We start from the raw sequence: 23,006 nt of genomic DNA, 5'->3' as shown, positions 1-23,006 counted from the left end.
ACGCAAGCAAGGCAGATGACGATTATTGTTGTGTGGCAGAGATACACCCCAAAGGATGTAACTTTGCCTAAGAGTGTACTCGTGTCAATTGTCAATAACAGAGCTTTTGTCAACAGATGGACATAAATGTGAAAGTTAAATAGTAACATCATTTTTTTAAATTTCGAAATAGCCACTGCTGATATCCAAGTGTCGCATGGTGCACTTTTGATGACCAACTCTGATCATCAATCAGTCATTATGGTATCAATCAATAACAGCAGCAGTTGCTCAAGGGCAATTGTTTGATCTTGTTAGGGAGCAGATTGTATATGAACATTAAATAAGATCTTATCAAATATTATACAAAAGAATTAGCTGATGCTGCTCTCTTCATGCTGCTCTGTCATGACTATGTTCAGGAATGTGGCATCCTCTGTGCAATAAACTCTAATTTGCCAAAGGAGTAGTTCTTTTTGCTGTCGCTGGTATAGCATTGGATGTACTAGGCCGATGTATAAGTGACACACAATACTGTGCTCCATTCTTGGATGATCTAAGGGACACAGAGTGTTCTGCCTGAAACTGAAATGTTCTGAGCAGCTAAGTCGTTTTGGCAGAGGACAGATGCCAAGAGATTCATAGGACTTTGATCAATAGTTCTGGCCTGACTTCATAGTTAACTGTAGTGTACGTGTAAGGCTCGTGGCTTCTTGTGCAACTTGTTAAGTGGTGCACAGTTCATTCTGCTTAATTTGTTTTACTTTCTCATGGACAATTAAAGTTATGGGATTCGCAATACCTGTTGACAGTACTAATTATCACAACAGGTTGACACTACACTGTCTTTTTTGGATGGATACGTGTGCAAAGCTCTTGAGGCAGATGCAATGCCTTACAAGCCTCGAGTCTTCACTGCAGTGACCTTGGAAGGCAAGTGAATCTACTCCTTGTTTGCAGCTGCAGTTACTATCATGACATCAGTCAAACTTGTAATGTGGAAATTCTTAGCTTGAATGGTGTGGACCACAAGTTTTACAGTGTAGAAGCTATTTATGTATTGACAAACAACTTGAGTGAACTATTAAGCACATGTTGAAATGTGAAGCCAGAGATGTGTACTGTGGGTGAAGACTAAACCATGTTGGTAGAAATGGGTCCACTTGGGTGATGTGCTGTTGTGAGATTTTGGGTTCAAGCCCATTCTGGTACAAAATGCTGAACAATGCTCACTCAAGTGCAATGGCACTAAGTGAACATTGCAAAAGGATGCAAATGTGTATAAAAGTGCAAATATGTCAACCTATTCAATGTGCTCTCATGTGTGCACAGTGAACAGATCAACTAACATGTATATTTTGTGCAACTGCAGCATCATTGTACAGCACATAGTCTGCATCCCTTAATAGCTCTAATGCTACTCGCATCTGCCCTTGACCAGTCATGTGGTTCTAGTGCTTCAAAATGACCACATTTCATGTGAAGTACACAAGAAGTCTATTCACGTTTTCACTGCAGACAGAAGGGGTGCAGCAGGAAAGTGAAAATGACCTTTCACTTGATGGGGTCTGAGTCCCCTTTACCAGGCAAGGCAGCGATCAGTTGACGCAGTGAAAACAAACTGACATGGTCACTAGCAAAAAAAATGTATGTACGCGATGGGAAGTACATGTACCGTATAAACTTGTGTTAGGGCCGCACTTTTTTTTTTGTACAGTGTGCAAAAATTCGCCTATGCATGTGCGTGGCATTGGGGCAATGAATGCAAGCGCTTTTTCATTGGATGTTTTTCTTTTTACATATTTTGGGCTAGCAAGTTGGGGGTGTGGCCATTACACAGGTGTGGTCCTTACACATGTCTATATGGCAATATAGCTATACAAGTGCTAATAAAACAGCACAAAATAATTTCGTCGTACGTACAAAGAAATCATTTTTTCAAAGTTTGCTCATTTACTCTTGCATTTACCTCTCCTTTGTAAATAAACATTAGTGCACACCAGAAAATACCTGTAGCACCAACACAGGTGATAGCAAACAAAACAAAATCGGAATCCAGAACGAGCATGCAAAACAAGTCATGGAGGGGATACGTTTATGCTCACAAAGCACATTAAGTCTCCTGTGGCTATTGCTGTGAATTCGCCTTGCATTTCACAGAACTGGTGCCATTTTCAGCTGTCTCTACAATCACCATGGCTGAATTAAATTCTTCTTGTGCTGCTGAAGCGTATGTTCAGTTTTTACTTTATTTCTGTACTAGTGTTGACTGACTACCATCATGATTACCTCAGAAGCTCATAGTGGTCCTTGCTTTGTTATTTCTGTGTTTCAGATGTGAGAACTGCATCCGCTGCTGTCTTCAACTTAGACATAGCTGGCGCCACTTGCTGTTCAGAATCAGACATGGATGTTTTGTCTCCGGACTATCATTCATTCACATCTGATGTGCCATTTTCTGAGAGGTGAAAGGAGCATGCATGCTTCCCATAACAATACTTTAAGCTTAATCATGAGAATTTCTAGTGAATGGTAAAAGTGAAGAATATTAATGAATCTAGTACTTACAAAATATTTTCTTTGTACATGATTTTTTGCCTACTCAAACTAAAGTGTACTACTCTGAACAGCAGCTGTTTACCTGCTCTTTCCATTTTTCTTTTTTTTGCAGTTAAAGATAGAGTACTTTAACTACTAGAATTGTGGTGCTCTATGACCCAAGTTTCATCTAGTCATATGGACTATAATTTGACAAGCACTTACATTATACTGTTTAGCAGTGTAATGCAGCATACTGCATTATGCTACTGCTCATTGGGAGACCCCGAATTCCATCTGTTGTGATACATCATAACCATTAGCCACCAGAGACCTGTCTGTTGTGGGAAAGTCAGAAAATAATTATGCTGTTAATGGGTACATAAACATCAGTAAGCAATCTCTTTTCTTTTTTTTCTTTTCTTTTTTGCAGAATGCATTGTCATAAACATGTTGTCCCACCTTGTAATTAAGCTTGTTTCCAAGACTGTCTTGATGGCACTATGTACACACAGTCAAATCTTGATAACTTGAACTCGAGGAGCCCTGAAAATGTGCTTGAATTAAAAGAAAGACTTGTTATTGAAGTATTCATGCACCATAACATGATGCATGAACGGGGCAAGTTGTGAAGTATTGCGACACACGAGCACAGTGTGAGTGACCACGAAACTGCCCACACTGACCAACGCTCACTTCCCAGTAATGGCAGAAAACGAAACCTCAGGGAGCACACTGGTGCCGGCACGGAGGCACGCACACGCGCAGACCGTCGAAGGTGAGAGAGATATGAGGGAGTTGAGAGAGAGGGTGAGGGGAGCCTAGTTGCGAGAAAGGGCGGGAGGGAAGCGGATTTGCTTTCCTGCCAGCTTGATGGATGGTGCTAATTACGTCTGCCACGTAAGACTGCCACCGAAGTAGCAGAGTTGCCGAGGCCGGACTGGGCCTCTGCCGCTGCTTCCCTCTGCATACTCGCGTACTTTTTCCTTCGTCTGCTCACAGATCGGTGCTGTGTTTACATTCTTCGTCCTGTATTCTTAACTTGAGTAATGTCTTGTCAAGATGACAAAGTTGTTTCCACTGATCATAATCATGTTGGTGCGCACACTTCTGTTGCGGCGGCGGCGCATTTGAAAGACAAGGAGAATGACGTACTGGGTGTCGCCTTTATGTCCTTGTATTCGGGGTCTGTCTTGTCATACAGAATTGGATATGGCACTTGTCTCCAACAACCTTTTCATTGAGATGTCTTAGTTTAGACTCGCCATTGTAAAAAAAATAAGCACAAACGAAAACAAACCAAGCCAACCAAAATAAGTGCGAGCGAGAGCTGACGCGAATAGACAATAATGTGAAACAAGTGGCCTGGCTTACCAGACACGAGTATGACTAGAGTGGCCGGGCAGGTCCGCGTGACACCAGCTTCCCACGTGTACGTCATTTTAGGGACCATGTTTATTAGCGTGCTTGCCGCCATGGCATATGTGTTTTGCGGCTAGTGCAGCTGGGGCATTACGGCACAACGCAGAAATGGCGACCTTGTCATTTGAGAGAGGGTGAAATTTCCGTTATGGTTTTTAAATTTCCGCTGTGGTCCTAAACTTTTCCTCTATGGCGGGATAAGACCAATGCTGGTCGGAAGCGCGTGATTTGGCACGTTGCTGATAACATTGTCAGAGCGCGGTATGTTCGAATTAACCATCACAAATGCTTGAGCGATCGAATTACCATTCATTTTCGGCCATTGGAATACACATAACTTTGACTAAACCACAGCGTCAGTTCAAATAAATCGGAAGTTCAAATTAAGCGCGTTCAAATTAACGAGATTCAACTCTATTTCTGTATTTGATATTCTTGTACTGATTGCCTGTTCCAGTCAGTATAAAATCTAATTTGTGGCTGGTTGCTGTACAAGCAGTCATTTTACTATGCTTTGCATCAGTTAAAATCGAAGGACCATCATGCAATCCCGTAATCACAATAACAAAAATTTTCATAGGGGCTGTTCACAGCCATGTCAAAGGCATTATTGTCGTTAAAGAAACTTGCTTTCAAGTCACATGAGATCTGCTTGGCAAGGTGTCACTCAGTTTCTAACCAATGGACTTGATGTTGGCATTTTTTACACATCCAGTTCTGAAAAGGCCAGCCCATGGTCAGCAACAGGCCGGAGAAAAAGTGAAAGCAAAGACCACATAGATACAAGACTAGAAGGCAAAAATGTCGACGTAAGTGGGTTTGTGCAGAATCTTACTTGTATTCCACTGACTCACTTATTTTGCGATATTGTGGCTACAAAGTGCTTCTTCATGGCTCCTCTAATCTTCCTAGCCGTCATGATCTGCTGTCACATGAAATTCCAGACGCTTCCTATACATTTTCGGCCATGGCCACATGTGTTCCCCAGCCTTCTGTGACAGTACTAGGAAACTAGCTGCTTTATTTAAAACCCGCTAACTTGTTTTCATTGCCATAGTGGCTTGGTGCCAGCTTGTTATCCATGCTATAGAACTTATCTTACATTTTCATCCTTGTACCCTGTTTTCCCGATAAATGTTTAGTTGGAAATCGGCTTTCATGTCATCCACTCTTCTTGCACTTTTGTTTCTTTGGTACTGTTATTTGTCATCTGTTCACAGTGCTTGCAGCCTGTTGTGCAGGTGTGCAGAAAGTTAAAAGCTTGCATTAACGGAAAGAAAGCCGCTGCATCATACCCACCCAGTTTTGACATCCTATTGACTAAAAGTATTACTGGAGAACAATTAGTCACAAAGGCCCCCAACCTATGCAGATCCACTTTCTCTTTTACCTGCAGAGGAGTGCAGTATTGCTCTGTGTGATCTATGATAAATGTACCATCTCATATTAATAGGAACAGTGTAGTCAGTACCTTGTGAGCTGCAGGAGGATCATGCCATAAACATGTGCATAAAGAGGCTGTTACCATATAAACTTCTGCCAGTCACGGTAGCCCAGTGGCTGGCGTGTTCTGCTGCCGTGCGCATAGTTACGGGTTTGTTTTGTGGCCATGTTAGCAGCGTTGCAATGTAGGCTGAATCCGAAAAGGTCTCGTGTACCCCACATTGAATTTGTGGGAAATTAGCGCTAGGTCAAAGTACCTCAATTGGTCAAAATTAATCCCAAGCCCTACACTATGGTGTCTTTCAGTTCTTACTATTACACAAGTGTTGCCTCAGGATGTCAAATATGTCATCGTGAAATTATTTTTGCAAGAGAACACCTAAAGATATTTTCAATGTGGTGAAGTTGTCATCATGACTAGACGGTGTGCAGAATGTCTACTCTACTATGTTCACTTTTAAAGATGATAGATCACTGGAAACGCCAGTGCTAGCTTAATGAGAGAACCATTGGAGCTAGTGTAATGAAATTCAGAGGAGGGGCTGTCAAGAGAGATGTGTACACACAGTTGCAAGTGTGTGGAGTAACCAGGATCATTGTGGAAAATTGCTAAATTTTTTTACAACGAACTCTTTGGAGCTCTGTGGGGCAATCAACAGTACATCACTTTAATTAAAGCATATAGAGATGATACTTAGTAGGACTAACGTGCATGGCATACTCGCGAACAACTTTCTGTGGCGATGAAGAGAAAGCTACAGCGGTGGACCATCTGCACATGTGTTACTGCACCAAGTAATCCGCCAGCGTTTGACAGTGTGTTCGGTTGCTCGGAACAGACGCTGAATCGACGCAGCTTTCATGTGCGATGGTTTCGCGTCTATCAAGACACGGCAGGGAAAAGCTGCGAAATAAGTAAACTTTTACATTCAGTGGCGTGTTTTGCTTTATCTGGCTGTTGCCAATAAGGTATTTATGTTTTCTCTTTCCCAGCTTAAATTAATGTGGATGAAAACGTGGGACTCTTTTCAGAAGCGCTCTCACTGGTGCATGCTTTGCCTCTGCGGCTTTCCCTTCATAACCACAGACGTTGTTCGCGAGTATAGGCGAAACATGCCAGAGACATTTTGAAGTTGCAGGTATGCATTGGGGGTGTTAGAGGAAATTATCAAAGTTGTGTTTAGTTGGTGTTTATCTTCATGCTGGCTATTGAACCAAAATATTCGCTGTCATTGAACTTCAAACATTATATGATGAGGCTTTATAGGACAAAAGTGTACATTCGTAGGAATGTGCCAAAGAAATTTCAAGATTATAGATATATTGGGGACTCACTGAGAAATGTTCATACTGCTATTTCAAGAAAATTTTAAACTGTATAAAGGTGCTCTACAGCGTGCCCAAGAAATCTCCTAAGGAGGTATCAGTATCACTGTCACAATGGGGCGATAGGTACAACATCACATTCTGCCACTGTTATGATCAGATAAAATTGTTAGGAGCTGTTTGTGCACGTTTGGCATCACAACTATTGTGAAATCATGTTCCACAGCCATTTTAATTACGACCTACAGCAGAAAATGAACTACACAAAATGATCTTTATAGCAGGACGTGTTTTGCCCTAATGATAACCGATGGCACTGCCAGTCTGTTTCTACAAATTGTGCATTTTGGCATTGCAACAGCCTCGGCGGCTAAATGTCACCTGTGTGCGAGTTTCGAGCATTAATAAACTGCCATGCCATTTTGATGGTACTGGCGATGCAGTGAAGTGCTGCAGACTTGAAGAATCATTCGTCTGAATTTGCTTGTGCCATACTCATGTTGGCTATACAGAAACATGCGTTCCACAACACTGCCGCTCCACCTGACCAGATGTGCTCATATATGTATATCAGTTTGCTAACTTTTCAGCTAGCATTCTTTGATCACTTATTGCTTACACAACTGTCAAAGTGCTCTGTCAGGTATGTGTAGTGTAAAATGTCATTGATACGGAGTCTGCTACATGGTTGTGTGAATTGTTTTGTAGTGCACATGAGCGCGACAGTATCTCGTGAAAAGTGTTGCAATCATGGGAGCAATGCCATCAACAAGCTGTGCGAGCTTGGTAACCATAGCGTCTTAACTTCTGGTATGTAATGCCACTGCTCTGCTGCTACTTGGCACCTCAGTGCTGCACAATTGGTAGAGTGAAATATGGATCGAAGGTCGCAAGAATTCGAGCTAACGGCAACTCTCACTTTGCTTGTATCTAGAAGTTTCTGCGTCTGATAACTTACGCTTGTGAGTATTATCATAATTCTTTTTCTGAAACAGTAGGAATACTGTTTTGACAGGCTGTGAGTAGATTTAGAACAAAGATGTAGCCGTAAAAAAAGTTCCACAGCCCCTTTAATACATTCCTCATGGCAGTTTATTAAATTTTAGATTTGCTTCTGTAAGCAAATAATGTGTCATTTCTGCTCGTATCTTTGCACATTTATATAGGATACCTTTTGCTCTTAATTTGAGAGTGCTAGTTGTAAGCAGTCATGTTTGTCAGTCAGTCATGTGTAAACAGTCATGTTGGAGGCTTTGTGGAGTGTGCACAACAATTGTAAAAAAGGTACTACACTGGAAATCAAAATGTCTTTGCCAATAAAACACTCCGAGGCTACAACAAGTGGTGCTCTGGACACAGTAGCCTCTTCATCTCAAGTGCTACATCACTTGAATGTTGGCTTTGATTATGCAAAGTTGCAAAAATCTGTCGAATGCTTTTCTCATGTGCTCATTTAAATATTGAATGAAGATAAAAGAAAGTCACCTTGGAATTTTTGTGATCGCTAGCAATATGATCCCACGCTTGTGACATATCTAGAAAGTATATAAGCAATGATAAATATAGTGGATATCTGAGAGAACCACAAATAATAGTAAGGTTATGAAATGCATATGCTTGATTTGTGTGATGATTCACGAACCATGTATTTCATACGCCAGCTGGCTTGACAGCAATTTTTGCTGTGATAATATTTAAATATGTGCAAGGTGTTAGGTTGCCAAGGAATTTCACATGGAAAATGCTACAAAGACATGGCAATGGCTTATGGAATTCAATTGGTACCTGCTATTCCACTGCCTACAGGGACAGACTTGGAAGTATTGAGAAACCGAATTCCACCAGCACTTATGCTTCCTTCATGCGTCGTGTTGCTAGCTTAGCTTTTTAACTCTTCTTTGCAGCTATCCTGAATTACAAAGGATCATATTGCTTGGCAGTTGCTAACCATGACATAGACTCCAGAGATACAACTGCTGCGTAATGCACATTGGTGTTATACAAGCACTCTAAGTGGTAAATGAGCAGCAGTTTAATTTATCGAACCATACTGCCAGGTGATTGTCATTCACAGTGTTAGCTCCATTCACAGTCTTGTCACTTTCAATGTATGGCTTTGCTGTCACATTTCTGTTGTCATGTTAGAATGGGCTTACGATTTTGGGAACTCAGTCATCCTGAACATCATCATTCTTTCTAGAAAGATTGGTCCATCGTGCCAGTTTGCAGATGTGCTCATAGATGTTTGTGGCATGTTCTGCAATTTACCTGGTCACTGCAAGCACATCTGAAAAATTAAATATTTTAGACACTGCTGGGGTGTGATAAAAGTTCTGAATGATTTCTGCGTGTGCTTTACTTGTCAGGGAGCCATCTACATGGTGCATAACTCATTTTTGTACGTTCAGGTGTCATCATGGGATTTCGATATGGCATGTACAGCAATCTTTTTCTTTTTTTCTTTTATCTTTTCAAGTCTTCGAAACAGGAGGATGTGGAACTCTTGAAAACACTTTTCTCACCTATTTCTAGTACAAATGCAGCGAAGGTAAGTGCTATATTTTTTATTTCTTGCCAGAAGCTATAATTCCACATCTGTGATCAGACGTCCCTTCATTTGAAAAAGTGGACCAGCTCATAGCTGCATTTTTACGCTTATTCTGCTTTCTTTATTTAGGCTTTATTGAGTATGGTTCTCAGCTTATTCATGTCAACTCGTTTTGTGAGCATATGTGTTTTTTTATTAAACTGCCACTATAGATGTTGCTTGCATAATTCATATCAAGAAGATTAAGCTTGAGATGAGAATCTGAAGAATATCTGGTATGTAGGAAACAATTATGAGTAGAAGGAGAAAAAAAAGAGAGTGGAACATCAAAGCACAGCATTGTGCTTGCATGTTTCTTCCAGCTGCTTGAGTTCAGGTGTTTTCCTGGTCACTAGCTTACCAGCACATGTCAATTACAACAGAGCTGGAAATTGGGCCAATTGATTCATGTTTCTCGTTCGAGATCAGTGCTGCATAATATGCAAGAATGGATAAATAAGCATGAAAACAGGAGGGGTGCCCACTTTTTTGTTTTGCTCACATGATAGACAAAAAGCAATGTAAAGCCAACACAGGGAATTACAACATGTTACATTTTATTCTCGTTTTAGTAGTTGGTGTGTAGTAGTGAGCTATAATCTGTCAGCAGTTCTTGTGCAAGATTCAGCTTATATCGTGACGGGCTGTACTCATTGTCTCACGAGTTTTGTTTTATTACGCCCTGTGGCAAATATTTTGATGAAATGGAATGGCACCCCCCAGTGTGATGCAAACGACCTATCCACAGTTAAAAAAAAATGGCTGTGGCTTAGCTAAGGTTAAGCCCAGGATGCGAAGCATACTAGCCTTTATTTTAGTTGTTGAACCACTGTTTAGCCTGGTGAACTGCTGTTGCTTGGCTATATTTGGTTCGGCTAGATGAAGAAACAACTCATGCGTTACTCTGCTTCGCCTTCAAGAGTGGAACGCGACAGCGTTCCCGTCGACCCGCCAAGGGGTGTAAGACAATGGCCTACGGCGCAGCGACTACGCGCGCCGCATTGGACGCGGTGAGCGTCGAGCAACGCAGCGTTCGGCGCGGCAACGAAATGTGCGCCTGAGCAAGCAACGCACGCCTGAGCCTTAGAAACAGCTCATTTCTAAGGCAACACCGCATTCACTAGAGGCGCTTTTGTACCGCTTTGAAGCATCGTACTCGTGGCTCAGTGGTAGCGTCTCCGTCTCACACTCCGGAGACCCTGGTTCGATTCCCACCAAGCCCATCTTGCAAGAGTTGAGCCAAAGCCACCCAGAAAATCAGTCTCTGTAGCACGTCACAACCTTCGCTTCTCATTCCGACGAGCAGCTCTGTCTCCAGAAGGCATCTCACCTCGTGAGTGTCTAGCCGAGGCAAGCGCAGCTGCTTATATACCGCCGCGACGGCGCGAGCGACGGCGCGAGTTGTGGAGCCCCGTTTCTCCTCTGTCGTGACGTCACGGTGTCACGTGGTATTGAAGGCAACACCGCCGTGCCTGAGGAGCTGGGTTGAGCTCTCGTAATATGCTTCGCATAAAAAGAAAAAGCCGTCAGATCCCACACCCTGTGGGATCCGACGGTTATGCGAAGTAGTGTGCAGGGAGCCCACGAAGTTAATGAAACGACCATGAGAGCACCAAGACGTAGGCAGCTGTTTCATCACCTACATGACGCATGTCATGACATTCATGTCATGACCTATCATCTATGTTTGTCATACTCGCTTGTCGTACTATGCCACTTTTGGTACATACCAAATGAACAAAACAACTATGAGAGCACCAAGACGTAGGCGGCTGTTTCACGACCTACATGACACATTTATATGAGATTCATGTCATGACCAATCATTTATGTTCATCATACACTCCTGTTAAACTATGCCAATTTTGATACGCATGAAGTTAACGAAGTGACCATGAGAGCACCATGACGTAGGCAGCTAGACAGATAGTTACGGTCAGAATGGCAAATGTTCGTCAAGAAATGCTTCGCATTTAGAAGGTCAGATAGCAACAGTTCATCTGTATTATAAGTTGTACAACTGCCCACTTTTAATTCTCTGAGAGCTCCAGTGTTAGCAATGCCTGAAATTTTCATGTTGCTTAGTGTTTAGTTACACACAGGTAGGGTTCCTGTAAAGGGGAGGAGTAAGTGGCTGGGCGAGGCAGCCACCAGGGGTGTGTTAGCGGCGAGGAAGTGTAATTCAAAAGAAAAATGTGCTATTCAACATCGGTAGAAGTCTGTGGGGTAGCACAGTGTGTGAGCCTGTTGACATATTACTGTAGGTTCCTTTTTTTTGTGAAAAGGGGCTGGACGACGAGTGGAGGGGGTATTATCTGCCCCGCAGGAGGTCGGTGAATGATCATCTCTCTTCAAGAGAGAATAAAAGAAAGGCGTTCCATTCGACATCGGTGAAGGAATGTGAGGCTGTCCCATGTGTCAGCCGGTTGACGTGTCACTGGCCAGTTGATGTATCACTGTTCTCTCTTGCAGAGAGAGGATAGTTCACTGACTTCCAGTGGAGCAGATAATCTTTCCCCCACTGTCGTCCAGGCCCCTCTCACGAAAAAAAGAGCCTACAGTCACATGTCAACTGGCTGACATACAACACTACCTTACTTGCCTCCACCGACATTGAATAGCACACCCTAATTTTGACTTCTACACCTTCACCGCTAACACACCCTTTGTCATTCCCTTGCCCAGCCAGGTTGCCACCTTTCCCCTTTGGAACCCTACCTATATATACTGAGCCGAGGTAAGCATATGTCGCCTTGACAAAGACAATTCCACTTGTCGAAACTTTGGCTCCTGCTTTTACCTAGTTCTCGTTTTGCTCATCGTCATGAAGCATTTTTGTTGTTCGATAGCATCCTGAACATGCGGCTAACATCTGCTCTTGCTTGGTTAGCTGTGTTCCTAGTATTACCGGCATCAAATAAATGTTAATTTATAATTTTTATTTCATTTCAGGCTGCTTCAGTTGTTTCTCCAGATTTTAGCTCTGAAAATGTTGATGTGGCATCGTCATCGGGGCTGCAACAACAAAGTTCAGCTGTGTCTAAAAGTGCAGAGCTCTGGGGAATTGAGCTAAAGCGACACAGCTGATGAACTATGAAAAACATTGTAAAAAGCTGAAGTGCTTCAGTATTGTAATGTAATGTTTTGAATATACGCATGACATTTTCCATGTGTTGTGGTACTATGGTGTGTTGCATTTACTGAAGTAGTTCGCTTAAGAAAACCCTGAAAAATGCCCATGAAGAAACATTTTCTCGGCTTGATGGAGTAATATATCGGGTGTTTTATGTGATAGTGGTAAACCGCAGCTGGGTGAAACGAGTGACCTGTTATTTATCGTCATGTGGCACTCCTCAGAGTGCTGTTTATATTGACATTTTAATATTGCTTAAGGGCCAAGTGCATTTCATTATGTTGTAGAGCACCCACCTCGGCTGTGGGAGGTTGTGCATTCATGAACAGACAGCTTGTGCCCACGAACCCACTGGTTCGAATGAGCACAAGGAGCACCTGGTGTTCGGCTTCCTTCAGGCGATATATGCTTGGGAAAGGAGCCTGCACCATAAATTCCTATTGAAACCCTTGTGAACACAAAAAAAAGAGCAGCCCTCGTGGCAACCATTTCCTATCTCGTGCCCCAAATGTACCTATTGAGGTGGGGACGCTTTTGGGTTGGGGACAAACACCCCTTTCGAAGCCTTGAGGTCTCGTAAGGGCCTAGCACCAGACCGGGAGCATGCTTGTACCTATTTTACCTGTATGTACCCGGCAGCAGCACTTGCCTCCCACAGCCGTGGCGGATACTTATCAGGCCATCTGTGGTTGGACAAAAATGTGCCTAGGCACAGCTTCGAAATATCTATTGGGCCCCCTTTCAAGATGTGAAGCCCAGAAGAGCCAAGCACCAGGTCAGGGAGCATCTCTACTCATTAGAAAAAAAACTGTGTGTTTCCAGTGGCACCGGGATTTGAGCTTTATACCTCCTGCATACGAAGCGGGTGCTCTACCACTAGGCCACTGCTGCAGTCCAGTTGTTTGTGACAATATACCTCCTGCGGAAATCTTTTTTCTGGCATTTCAAGAAAGTCCGCAAAATATTTTTTAAAAATAAAAAAGGATAGGGCTGCACTCATGTGCTATCGTATTGCAGGGCTGACAACTGTGTTTCGTGCATAAGAAACGTGTGTGTGAACCGTGACACAGTGAGCAGGTGCCACTTCTGGCATCAGCTTGACAGGGCAGCAACTTCTTCAATGACAGCACTCGGAAAGGACTTGCTGCCATCTCTGATAAGCAACAGCCAAGCCGCCGCATAGTTCGTTCGCTCAAAACATGCTTGAGAGCGATGCACTATGATAGCTCATGAGCGCAATCATGTGTTTCTTGATTTTTTTTTTCATATTTCATGGACATTTTTTTAAACGCCAGAAAAAAGTGCCACGCAGGAGGTACTTGAAAAAAGGGGTACCAGCGAAACACAAAGGACGCGCACACAAGGAAAAGGCATTAGACACGGACGGATGCTGGATCATATTGGATCGTACCAGCATCCGTCCGTGTCTAATGCCTTTTCCTTGTGTGCGCATCCTTTATGTTTCGCTGGTACCCCCTTTTTCACGTTCATCGTGCACCAACAGGCCCAAGAGCTTGCGCTAGTGCAGAAAATACATCGCCACAAAAGCTGGATTGACAAACATTGACTATGGTTAGCTGTTCACTTCCATCAATTTATCACTTCTTTAATTGATTTAGCAAGTACAAGTAACTTCCCCTATGTTGTCCTTGGTTTCAGTGTTTGTTGGCTTCTTATAATATGCCTAGTAAAAATTGGACCCCACACCTAACCTTCTTTCTTCTCGTTTATTACATAATGAGGGCCTCGAATCCAGCAACATTGGTGCCTTCAGGTAGCATGCATGGCTTTAATGACCAGTTGCCTTCACCCAAAAAGGTCACATACTCGTGACGCCTGCGGCAGAAAGAATGTTCCACATCCTCCATCGAGGTTTGTGAGTGGTAGTGCTGGCTAACATTCCCAGGGTTCTACTAGGAAACGTAAATACCCAAGCAAGTGGGTGGGAAAACGGTGCTGCTGTAGCTCAATTGGTAGAGCATCGCATGCATAATGCGAAGACGTGGGATCGTTCCCCACCTGCAGCAAGTTGCTTTTTCATCCACTTTCGATTAATTGAAAATTCGTTAATTCCTTTAGCAACTACAAGTAATTTCCCCTATATTGTCCTTGGTGTCAGTGTTTTTTGGTGTCTTATAATATGCTTATATATATATATATATACATATGAAACACTCAGAGGAGAGCCACATGATAGAAGGCAATTTGTCAGTGATTGCACCCACCCAACTGCATTTTACTGCTTTATTTTTAATCACTGGCTTATATTACACGAAACACCCAGTATTTTTCACACAATGCAAATCTAATGCAACCATTCACTTACATAATGACATGGTCTTGTGCGAACGCTAGCTTGGTTGACAAAGAATAGAATGTCAGTATTCTTGAAGTGTTGCAAAAGAACTACTTGTTGCCCTAGTTGGTGCTTGCTAAAAGACATGTTTTTTGCTGCAAGTTAAAACACACACAAAAAGAAAACACATAAAGACAGCATAGGCAGCGCTTCCAACTGATTTAATTTGCTACTCTTGTGTGTGTTTTAACTTGCAGCAAGAAACATGTTTCTTGAAGTGTTGCACAGAAGTATAAATGAGAATTAATGGGGCAAAGCAGCACCAGGAACTGAGGGGCTGAAGAGTGAAAGAAATGCAACCTTAACAAGATAAGAGAAAAACAATGCCAGCTTAGCACAAACAGTAAGCACTGGAAGTTGGGGAGCTTATACAATATTATGGTTAACTAAACAGTGCAAAACATAGGAAAAAGATGCAATATTCTTGAGTCCTATAAATACCAACATTTCGAACTGTTTCATTCACCTACTGAAAGTAGTGACAACAAAGAAATAGGAACAGAAGTGTCATTCTGTGGCTTAGTTATATATATTTAGAAAGACCAAGAATCAAGACACACAGCAATAAAAAGGTAATCACATTATCACTCAAATTATGTCACCTTTGAGGATGAAATGTGTTATACTTAGCCAACACTTGTATAACCTTAACCTAATTTTATTGAAATAATGCATGTACAGGCCCCAGCATCTCTCGTTGTTCTCATAATTTGTGTAAGCATGCAGTACAGTCGTTTAGGACAAGGATCTGTAGCAGAACAGTTTGACAAGCATGCAGAGTGTAATAAGTTTGCTTGGTAGGTGTCTGTGATGAACACTCTGTGGAGTAGGCAGCATTGTTTGATCAACAAGTTCCTTGACTGCACCAAGAAACATGCTGCCCTGCCTTAGAGTTACTGTACATGCTCCCGTGTACAGTAATCTTACCCTGCCTAGACGAAGAGTGCTGTGCTGCTCGGCCATCAATGATGAGTCTTATGTCGATAATGAAAGCTGCTTAGTGATTGAGACCTGGCAAAAAAAAAAAAAAAAAAAATGTGCAGGTCCAATGCACATGTTGAAATCTATGTGAATGTTTCATGAAGTGGTTAGGTTTTGTTTTTTTACTAATTCTGACATTGAATCCTTAACTCTTAACATCACGAAATTACATTTACTCTGTCATATACAGACCACCTGAATTTCACCAGTGTTCTTGAAAAATTATTCAATTACGTAAATGACAACAACTTAGACTAATTCTTGGTGGTGACATTAACATCAACGTACTAGAGTCTTCTCCCCTCGTGACTGAGTTTGTGGCTACAGTTGTGTCAAATGGTTACGAGATAGCAACAGACACCCCTGCACGTATCACACCAAAATCGGCAACTTTAATTGATGTTTTTATTACCAACATAAACAAAGATAATGTGGAGTCAGGTGTATTGTGTTGCGGTATGAGCGAACACCTAGCACTTAATTTTATTACAGACAATGCTACCAAAAAGCCCACGGATTTACCGACTAGAACAGTTCAAGACATCACGCCTCTTACCTTAGCTGCTTTTAGCACAAGTCTTTTCCAAACAGATTGGAGTACAGTCTACCTTTCAGTAACTGCAGATTCAGCCTACGAGACATTCATAGCTATCCCTAAACAAATTTATCTTAAGCATTTTAAAGAAAAGGTTGTAAAAGAATGCCGTAAAAATAGAAAACCATGGATAACTCATGAATGTTTAAAAATGACGGAAAAGAAAACGAAACTCTTTAGAAGGTTTTTAATAACTAGAGACATATCAGACCTAAAAACATTTGAAGAACTGCGCAACAAAGTAAATGCGTTTATTAGGAAAGAAAAAAAATTATTTATGTCAACAATTTGATCCAGACTGCTGCAATGGGAGTGCAAACATCTGGAGGAAGCTTAATACGTTACTTCACAGGACACCTATTTGCTCAGGAATTACGGAAATAGAAATATATGGCTGCATTGTTAAAGTTCTAGAGCTTGCAGAAACGTTTAACCACTTTCTCATAAATGTTGTGTAGCCAACGCAACAATTGCAGCCCAGGGTAACTCGGGCAGAGACTACAAAAAAGAACAGCATCTTTTTTCGACCGACCGACGATTAAGAAATAGCCTTAGGTAGTGCGATGATCGAAATTGTAGAGACGGTTAAAACTTTAGGAGTGTTTTTAATTGTATAATGTCATGGGAACCACAAATTAATAAGTTAATAACTAATATTTCCAAATTTGTAGGTATACTTGCACAACTGCATTCCTTGCTTCTAGTTTCCATTAAGATAACACTTTATAACAGCTTGTGTTTATTGCATGTCACTTATTGTTTTTTGGTAGGGGGAAGTACAACAGCAACGAACATTAATAGACGACAAATTACAGATAGAAGCAATTAGGCACATTGCTAATGTTGACTGTTATGCACACACAGGTGAATTACTTAAGCGGTTTAACATTATCCCAATTTATCAGCTTTACGAGTATTACCTAGCAATGAGATATAAAAAATCCCTGCTCAATAGCAATCGCACTTTTTTGGATATTTTTCAACTAGAACCATACATTATCCCATACCCTACTCCTCACCAACAACACTGGACCATTCCACTGTGCAGAACACACTTTGACTGACAAATGCTTCGCTTCACTGTTGCTGTTTTATTAAACAAATTAATTTAAAAAAGGATAATAATTGAAGAATGTGGCACACGTGTTATTAGGGAAGCGCTTTTATCATGTAGATCAATGCAATATTATTTATCGCTAACTAAACTTTCAGTCTATATTGGAATTTTTCTTCATGTACTGTACTGTGTAATTTAACCGTAAAGGAATCTGTGTATCTCTATGTTCAATTCATGATGAATCTATGTATATTACAACTTGTAAAATATTAACCCCTTCTTGCTATGAACGAATCTTGTTCATCTGTCCTCAATGCTTTCCATGTATCAGGGAGGCTCGGGTTCCCCTCAAGTGACTAATGTAACTTTTATCCCGAGCCTGGCCTCATCCTTGAGATGAAAATAAACTGATTTGATTTGGTTTGATAATGAAATGCTATAACTTTGCCCATTAAGTTCGTGCATCTTTGGCGTAAGGGGCCCCGACATGAGTAGCAGCTCCTCCATACCCATGCTACACAGTGTGAGAAATCTTGTGTAGCCTTGTATTCATTCATTTCATTTAATTTCAACCAGTACATTTTAAATGTACTGGTTGCTTCATGGCCAGTCTCCCATTGTAGGTATCTGGCATAGTATAGAAATCAAAATCAGTCAAAATGCAGCAATCATCTTTTAAAGAACTAGTACGTGGATGCACTTCTTGGACCATACCCTGTTGTAGGTATGTGACATAGTATGGGCATAATCATAACACGAGGCGATCATCTCAAAGAACTAGTTGGCGTTAGGACGATATTAACCTCCTGCTTCCTGGTCAACCCCGTTGTATGCACCATTGTATGGAAATCATCATCATCATAATCAACATGCACATACACTTCCTGGCCAATCTCCTATTGTGAGTATGTACCATAGCATGGAAATCATCATTATAATCAACATGTGGGAACCATCTGAAAGTGCCGGTTGGTGTTTGTATGAAAGAAGTGAATGTGTGGTTGTGGCCTAATGGTTACAACATTGGGCTTCTGTACTCAGGCATTTATTTTATATATATATATTAAAAAGATTTTAAGTATGCAAATCTACTTAGTGAAAACCAGAGCGAGTGACCAACCCAGGCGAAACCATAAAATGGGAGACAAAAAAAGTTTTGCTTTAATATTACTGTAATTAGGGGCACGTGCCACCAACTAACCGGAAGAAGGCTCATATAATCATTCAGATTGTATGCTACTGTACTTGCATGTGGGTGTTATCTAAGTTGGTCATGATGAAAGACTGGAAGGAACTGAGAATATATGTACAAACTTTCTGTTACTGAACTGATGCGGTAGAGAATGCTAAAACAGGCATTTGGAGATAAAGTCGTTGACCATAGCCACACAAACAAGTGGGCCAACTGATTCAACAATGTCCACCCTGTCGCTAACAATTAACGCCCTGGATGCCCTTCAAATTGAATTTCCAACTTAGCAAGGGCTTGTGCAAAAAACATGAGCCATTCTACTCTGTGAAGGTGGATGACCAACGAAGCTGGTGAAGACCACCACTACAACTGCTGAGGGTGGTATGCAAGGCTTTATGGTTCTGGAGTAGTAGTAGTAGTGCTATATTAGAGTAATGGTAGTAATCCTAATTTTGACAGCACGCTGCGGCTTATACTGGTGCTGCAGTGACATTGAAATCAGTTGCTAGGCTGGTTGTTTTATACACGAAAGGCTAGGGACGTCACACCCCATGTCGGAAGCTAGCATCGCTGTGGTGGCTTGCACAACAGTAATCTTTACCAGCAAATGTTTCCAGGGAGCGCTATGTGCTCTGCATTGCTATCATGAGTGGCTTATCATCAGTTATGTGATTTCTAATGATTTGTTTGAGCTTGTGCTTTATTGAAACCTATGCTGTTCTGTATGTTGTATGCGTGATTCCAAAGAATGTATGCACTGTTCGCTTCCTATTACTGAGTGCTTGTAGCCTCTGCCTTATGAGGCTATGAGCGACTACAGTGTTTGCATGCTTATGGGGTTATGAGCCATATTAGCCAGATGGTGATAGTTTTTGTTTGCAGAGAGAGAGAAATAAACTTTATTGTGAGACGAGGCTTCTTGAGTCCAAAGGTGGGTGGCCTCCTCAGTCCAGGTAGCCATGGCTCGCTGCCGCCGCCCGAGCCCTGTTCACCAACCGCAGCTGGCTGTCAGGGTCTTGCGTCACCAGCAGAGCCTCCCACTGGTCTTCCAATTCTTCTTCTGAATCCGCCTCTTTCTGCATGTTATCGCCTGGTGGCGATGATGATGGTGGTGCTTCTTGATTATTCCTGCATCCAAGCACCATATGGCGCAAGGTGTTGGGCGTGTCCGGCGGGCAGAACTTGCAGTCTCGCCCGTAGATGCCCGGGTACATAGCGTGCAGCAGTGTTCCGTGTGGGTAGGTTCCAGCCTGTAGTCTTCTCCAGGTTACCGCTTGGTCCCTACTCATCGTCTTATGCGCGGGCGGGTAGCAACGCCTCTGCTTCCTGTAGTGCACCAAGATATCTGAGTACTTCTTGGATATGTGTTCATCAACCTCGTCACAGTCATTGGTACGTGTTCTCTGCGCGTAGGAGGTGGCTCAGCGTGCATGATCTTGAGCCGCGGCGTGCGCAGCCTGGTTCCCCGTGAGAGACTCGTGTCCCGGCGGCCAGAGGATTTGTGCTGCTTCTATCTTGGTGTTGTTCAAGACCTGAAGTGCTGCCTTTCCAATGCTTCCATTCATATACCTTCTGCATGCTTCTTGCGAGTCCGTCACCACGGTAACCATGGCCTTCTTGCACGTTGTGATGGCCAGGGCTATGCCCACCTCTTCCGCAGTGCTCGCGTCCTTGGCACATATGGATGTGGCTGTAAGATGTTCGCCCTTCTCGTCGACTACGCTGATTGCAAATCGGTCGTTGGTACTGTACGCAGCTGCCTCCGTATATCTAACGTTTTCTTCTTTGCTGTTGGTGCATTCGAGTATGCGCTTGAGCGCCTGTATTCTTGCCTGTCTCCTTTCCTTGTCGTACTCGGGATGCATGTTTCTGGGAATGGTACTTATGTGTAGCTTGTCTCTGATCTCGTGTGGGATACGCTGAGGTAGGTGCCTTTCATCCTCGACTTGGTAGCCCAGATCTTGCAGCAGGGCTCTTCCCGTCTTTGTCAGCTTCAGTCTCTCCAGTTGGTTGACGTTGTGCGCCTCCACGAGCTCTTCCCACGTGTTGTGGACTCTCATTTTGAGTAATTTCGCTGTGGACGTGGAGGGGGACAGACCCAAGGCAATTTTGTATGATTTTCTGATGAGGGCGTTTACTTTGTTTCGTTGACTGTTCTTCATGTCAACGTATGGGGTCCCGTACGTGACGATGCTCGTGAGCAGCGCTTGAATCATTTTCGTGCAGTCTTCTTGCTTGAGTCCGTGGCTTTTGCACGTCACTCTTTTGATGAGGTGGGTTATTTGTTGCACTGTTCTCTGAATTTTTTCCAACTATGCTCCCCCGGCCCCGTCTTTTTGAATCAGGAGTCCAAGGATACGGAGCGTCGTAACCTGCGGAATCATGATGCCTCCCACCTTTACTACCGGGTCTGGTATCTGCTGCGGTTGTCGACCTCTTGTGCGCTTTCTTAGCACCAAGAGCTCCGATTTTTCAGGTGCGCACGTCAGTCCACATGCTTCCAGGTACTTTTCCGTAGTGTCAACCGCTTCTTGCAGAGCGTCTTGCTGTTTACCTGTCGACCCTCCCGTAGTCCAGATGGTGAGGTCGTCAGCATATATTGCGTGACCAATCCCTTCTATTTGCTTCAGTTGCTTGTGTAGTGAGCTCATCGCCAGATTGAATAGCATCGGCGAAATGACGGAGCCCTGTGGCGTTCCCTTTCGCGGTATGTCGAATTTCTCAGAGCGTGAGTTGCCTATCCCCACTGTGGCTGTCCGTTCTTTCAGAAAATCTTTGATGTAATTATATACTTTTTCGCCGCAGTTATATACGTTGAGGTGCTGCAGTATGGCTTCGTGTGACATGTTGTCGAAAGCCCCTTTCACGTCAAGTGCGAGGATGGCTCTTTTGCTGTGCGTGTCCAGCTTGTCGATTACTTTTTCCTTGATTTGCAGCAACACGTCTTGCGCGGACAGGTGAGCTCTAAATCCGAACATAGTGCTTGGGACGTGTTCGTTGTCTTCGAGATAGTCGATCATGCGGTTGTGCACCATGTGCTCGTAGAGTTTTCCAGCACACGAGGTTAGGGATATAGGTCGAAGGTTCTGCAAGCTGATGGGCATGTTGGGTTTAGGTATCATGGTTACCTCGGCATGTTTCCATTCCGGTGGTACTTTACCTTGTTGCCAGCACTCGTTGATGTATTTTAAGAGCGCGTCTACAGAGGGTCCGTCAATTTTCCGGAGTGTCTTGTTGTTTATTCTGTCGTACCCCGGCGCCCTGTTGCGGGTGAGCTTGCTCAAGGCCCTCTCGATTTCTGCTTCTGTGAAGGGCCGATCCAGTTCTATATTTGGGTTGCCTCGATACTCGTCGAAGTGCGAATCTACAGTTATGTTTCGTTCCGTACCGAGGAACTTCTCCTTCACTTCTTTGATAATGTCTTCCTCTTTCCCCGGGTGGTGGTGTATGAGTCGCTGCACTTTCTGTTTTGCGGCGTTCTTGTTCTCCTTCTTTGATAGGAGAGTCTTGAGCACCGCCCAAGTGCGCTTGCTGCTTAAGGTACCTTGAAGCTTGTTACATGTTTCGCGCCAGTTCTTTCTTTCAAGTTGTTCAGAATACTCTTGCGTTTCCTTGATCAGCTTAGAGATTCGAATTTTGAGTTTCCGGTTGCACTTGTTACGCTGCCAGCGTTTGGCGAGACCCCTCCGCGCCTCCCACAGGTGGAGTAAGTGCGGGTCGACCACGGGGGTGATTTGCGACAGCTGGATTGTCCTCGTATGCTTCTCGGCTCTTTCCACGACTCCTCTGATCCATATTTTTATGTCGTCTATCGTCGAATTAATGGCGCTCTCATCTTTGCGAAAGGCCTGCCAGTCCGTGATCTTGGCTTTTCCTATCTTCATCGTTGCTTTGTGGTGCAGAATGATCGTTTGCACTATATAATGGTCGCTACCAAGATTCTCGTCCGTGCAGCTCCACTCATACTGTTTGAGTCCGTGTACGAATGTGAGGTCGGGGCTGGTGTTTCTAGATACACTGTTGCCGATGCGCGTGGCAAATACACGGAACCCTAAGCACATAAAGCTTCGCTGTAAAATTGTGCTGAGCCACCAGCGAGCTTTAGGAATCAACTTACTAAACACTGGACCTGCACTACAACTTTGCAGATGAACTGGGAACATGCCTCATCCATGCAAAATTTGTTCCCACATCTCCTCACGACCAAAGGGAGCATGGAGAATGCATGGATAAAATGAACCAGTTCGCGTGCAAACATGCATACATTGCTGTATGCCCGGTACTACTGGTACTATCAGCGTGAAATAGCATTCTAGTAAGGCAAGTAAGAAAGTTTGAGTTTTCAAGAAAGTAAATGCAGCGCAGACAGATTATTTGGGGACAAGATACACCCTAAA

At 43.0% G+C, this 23,006-nt stretch overlaps 1 protein-coding gene and 1 non-coding gene across 2 annotated transcripts in view; both read left to right on the top strand.

Annotated features, from left to right (window-relative positions):
* Positions 1-12,477, top strand: part of LOC135898423 (AP-4 complex subunit epsilon-1-like) — a 36,603-nt gene extending 24,126 nt beyond the window's left edge. The window contains exons 16-20 of the mRNA XM_070537592.1: positions 810-912; positions 2,315-2,444; positions 4,655-4,748; positions 9,185-9,256; positions 12,248-12,477. Of these exons, the coding sequence (XP_070393693.1) occupies positions 810-912; positions 2,315-2,444; positions 4,655-4,748; positions 9,185-9,256; positions 12,248-12,382 (534 nt within the window). The 3' untranslated portion in view covers positions 12,383-12,477. The remainder of the gene's footprint in view (positions 1-809; positions 913-2,314; positions 2,445-4,654; positions 4,749-9,184; positions 9,257-12,247) is intronic.
* A 1,906-nt stretch (positions 12,478-14,383) lies between these two features.
* Positions 14,384-14,455, top strand: TRNAM-CAU (transfer RNA methionine (anticodon CAU)). Its single transcript has one exon. It is a non-coding gene; the product is annotated as a tRNA-Met (tRNA).
* Positions 14,456-23,006: the final 8,551 nt, after the last annotated feature.

This window comes from Dermacentor albipictus, chromosome 4, assembly GCF_038994185.2.
Source record: "Dermacentor albipictus isolate Rhodes 1998 colony chromosome 4, USDA_Dalb.pri_finalv2, whole genome shotgun sequence".
Taxonomy (NCBI): domain Eukaryota; kingdom Metazoa; phylum Arthropoda; class Arachnida; order Ixodida; family Ixodidae; genus Dermacentor; species Dermacentor albipictus.
Note: the sequence above shows the minus strand (reverse complement) of the source record. Positions and strands in the feature narration are given on the sequence as shown.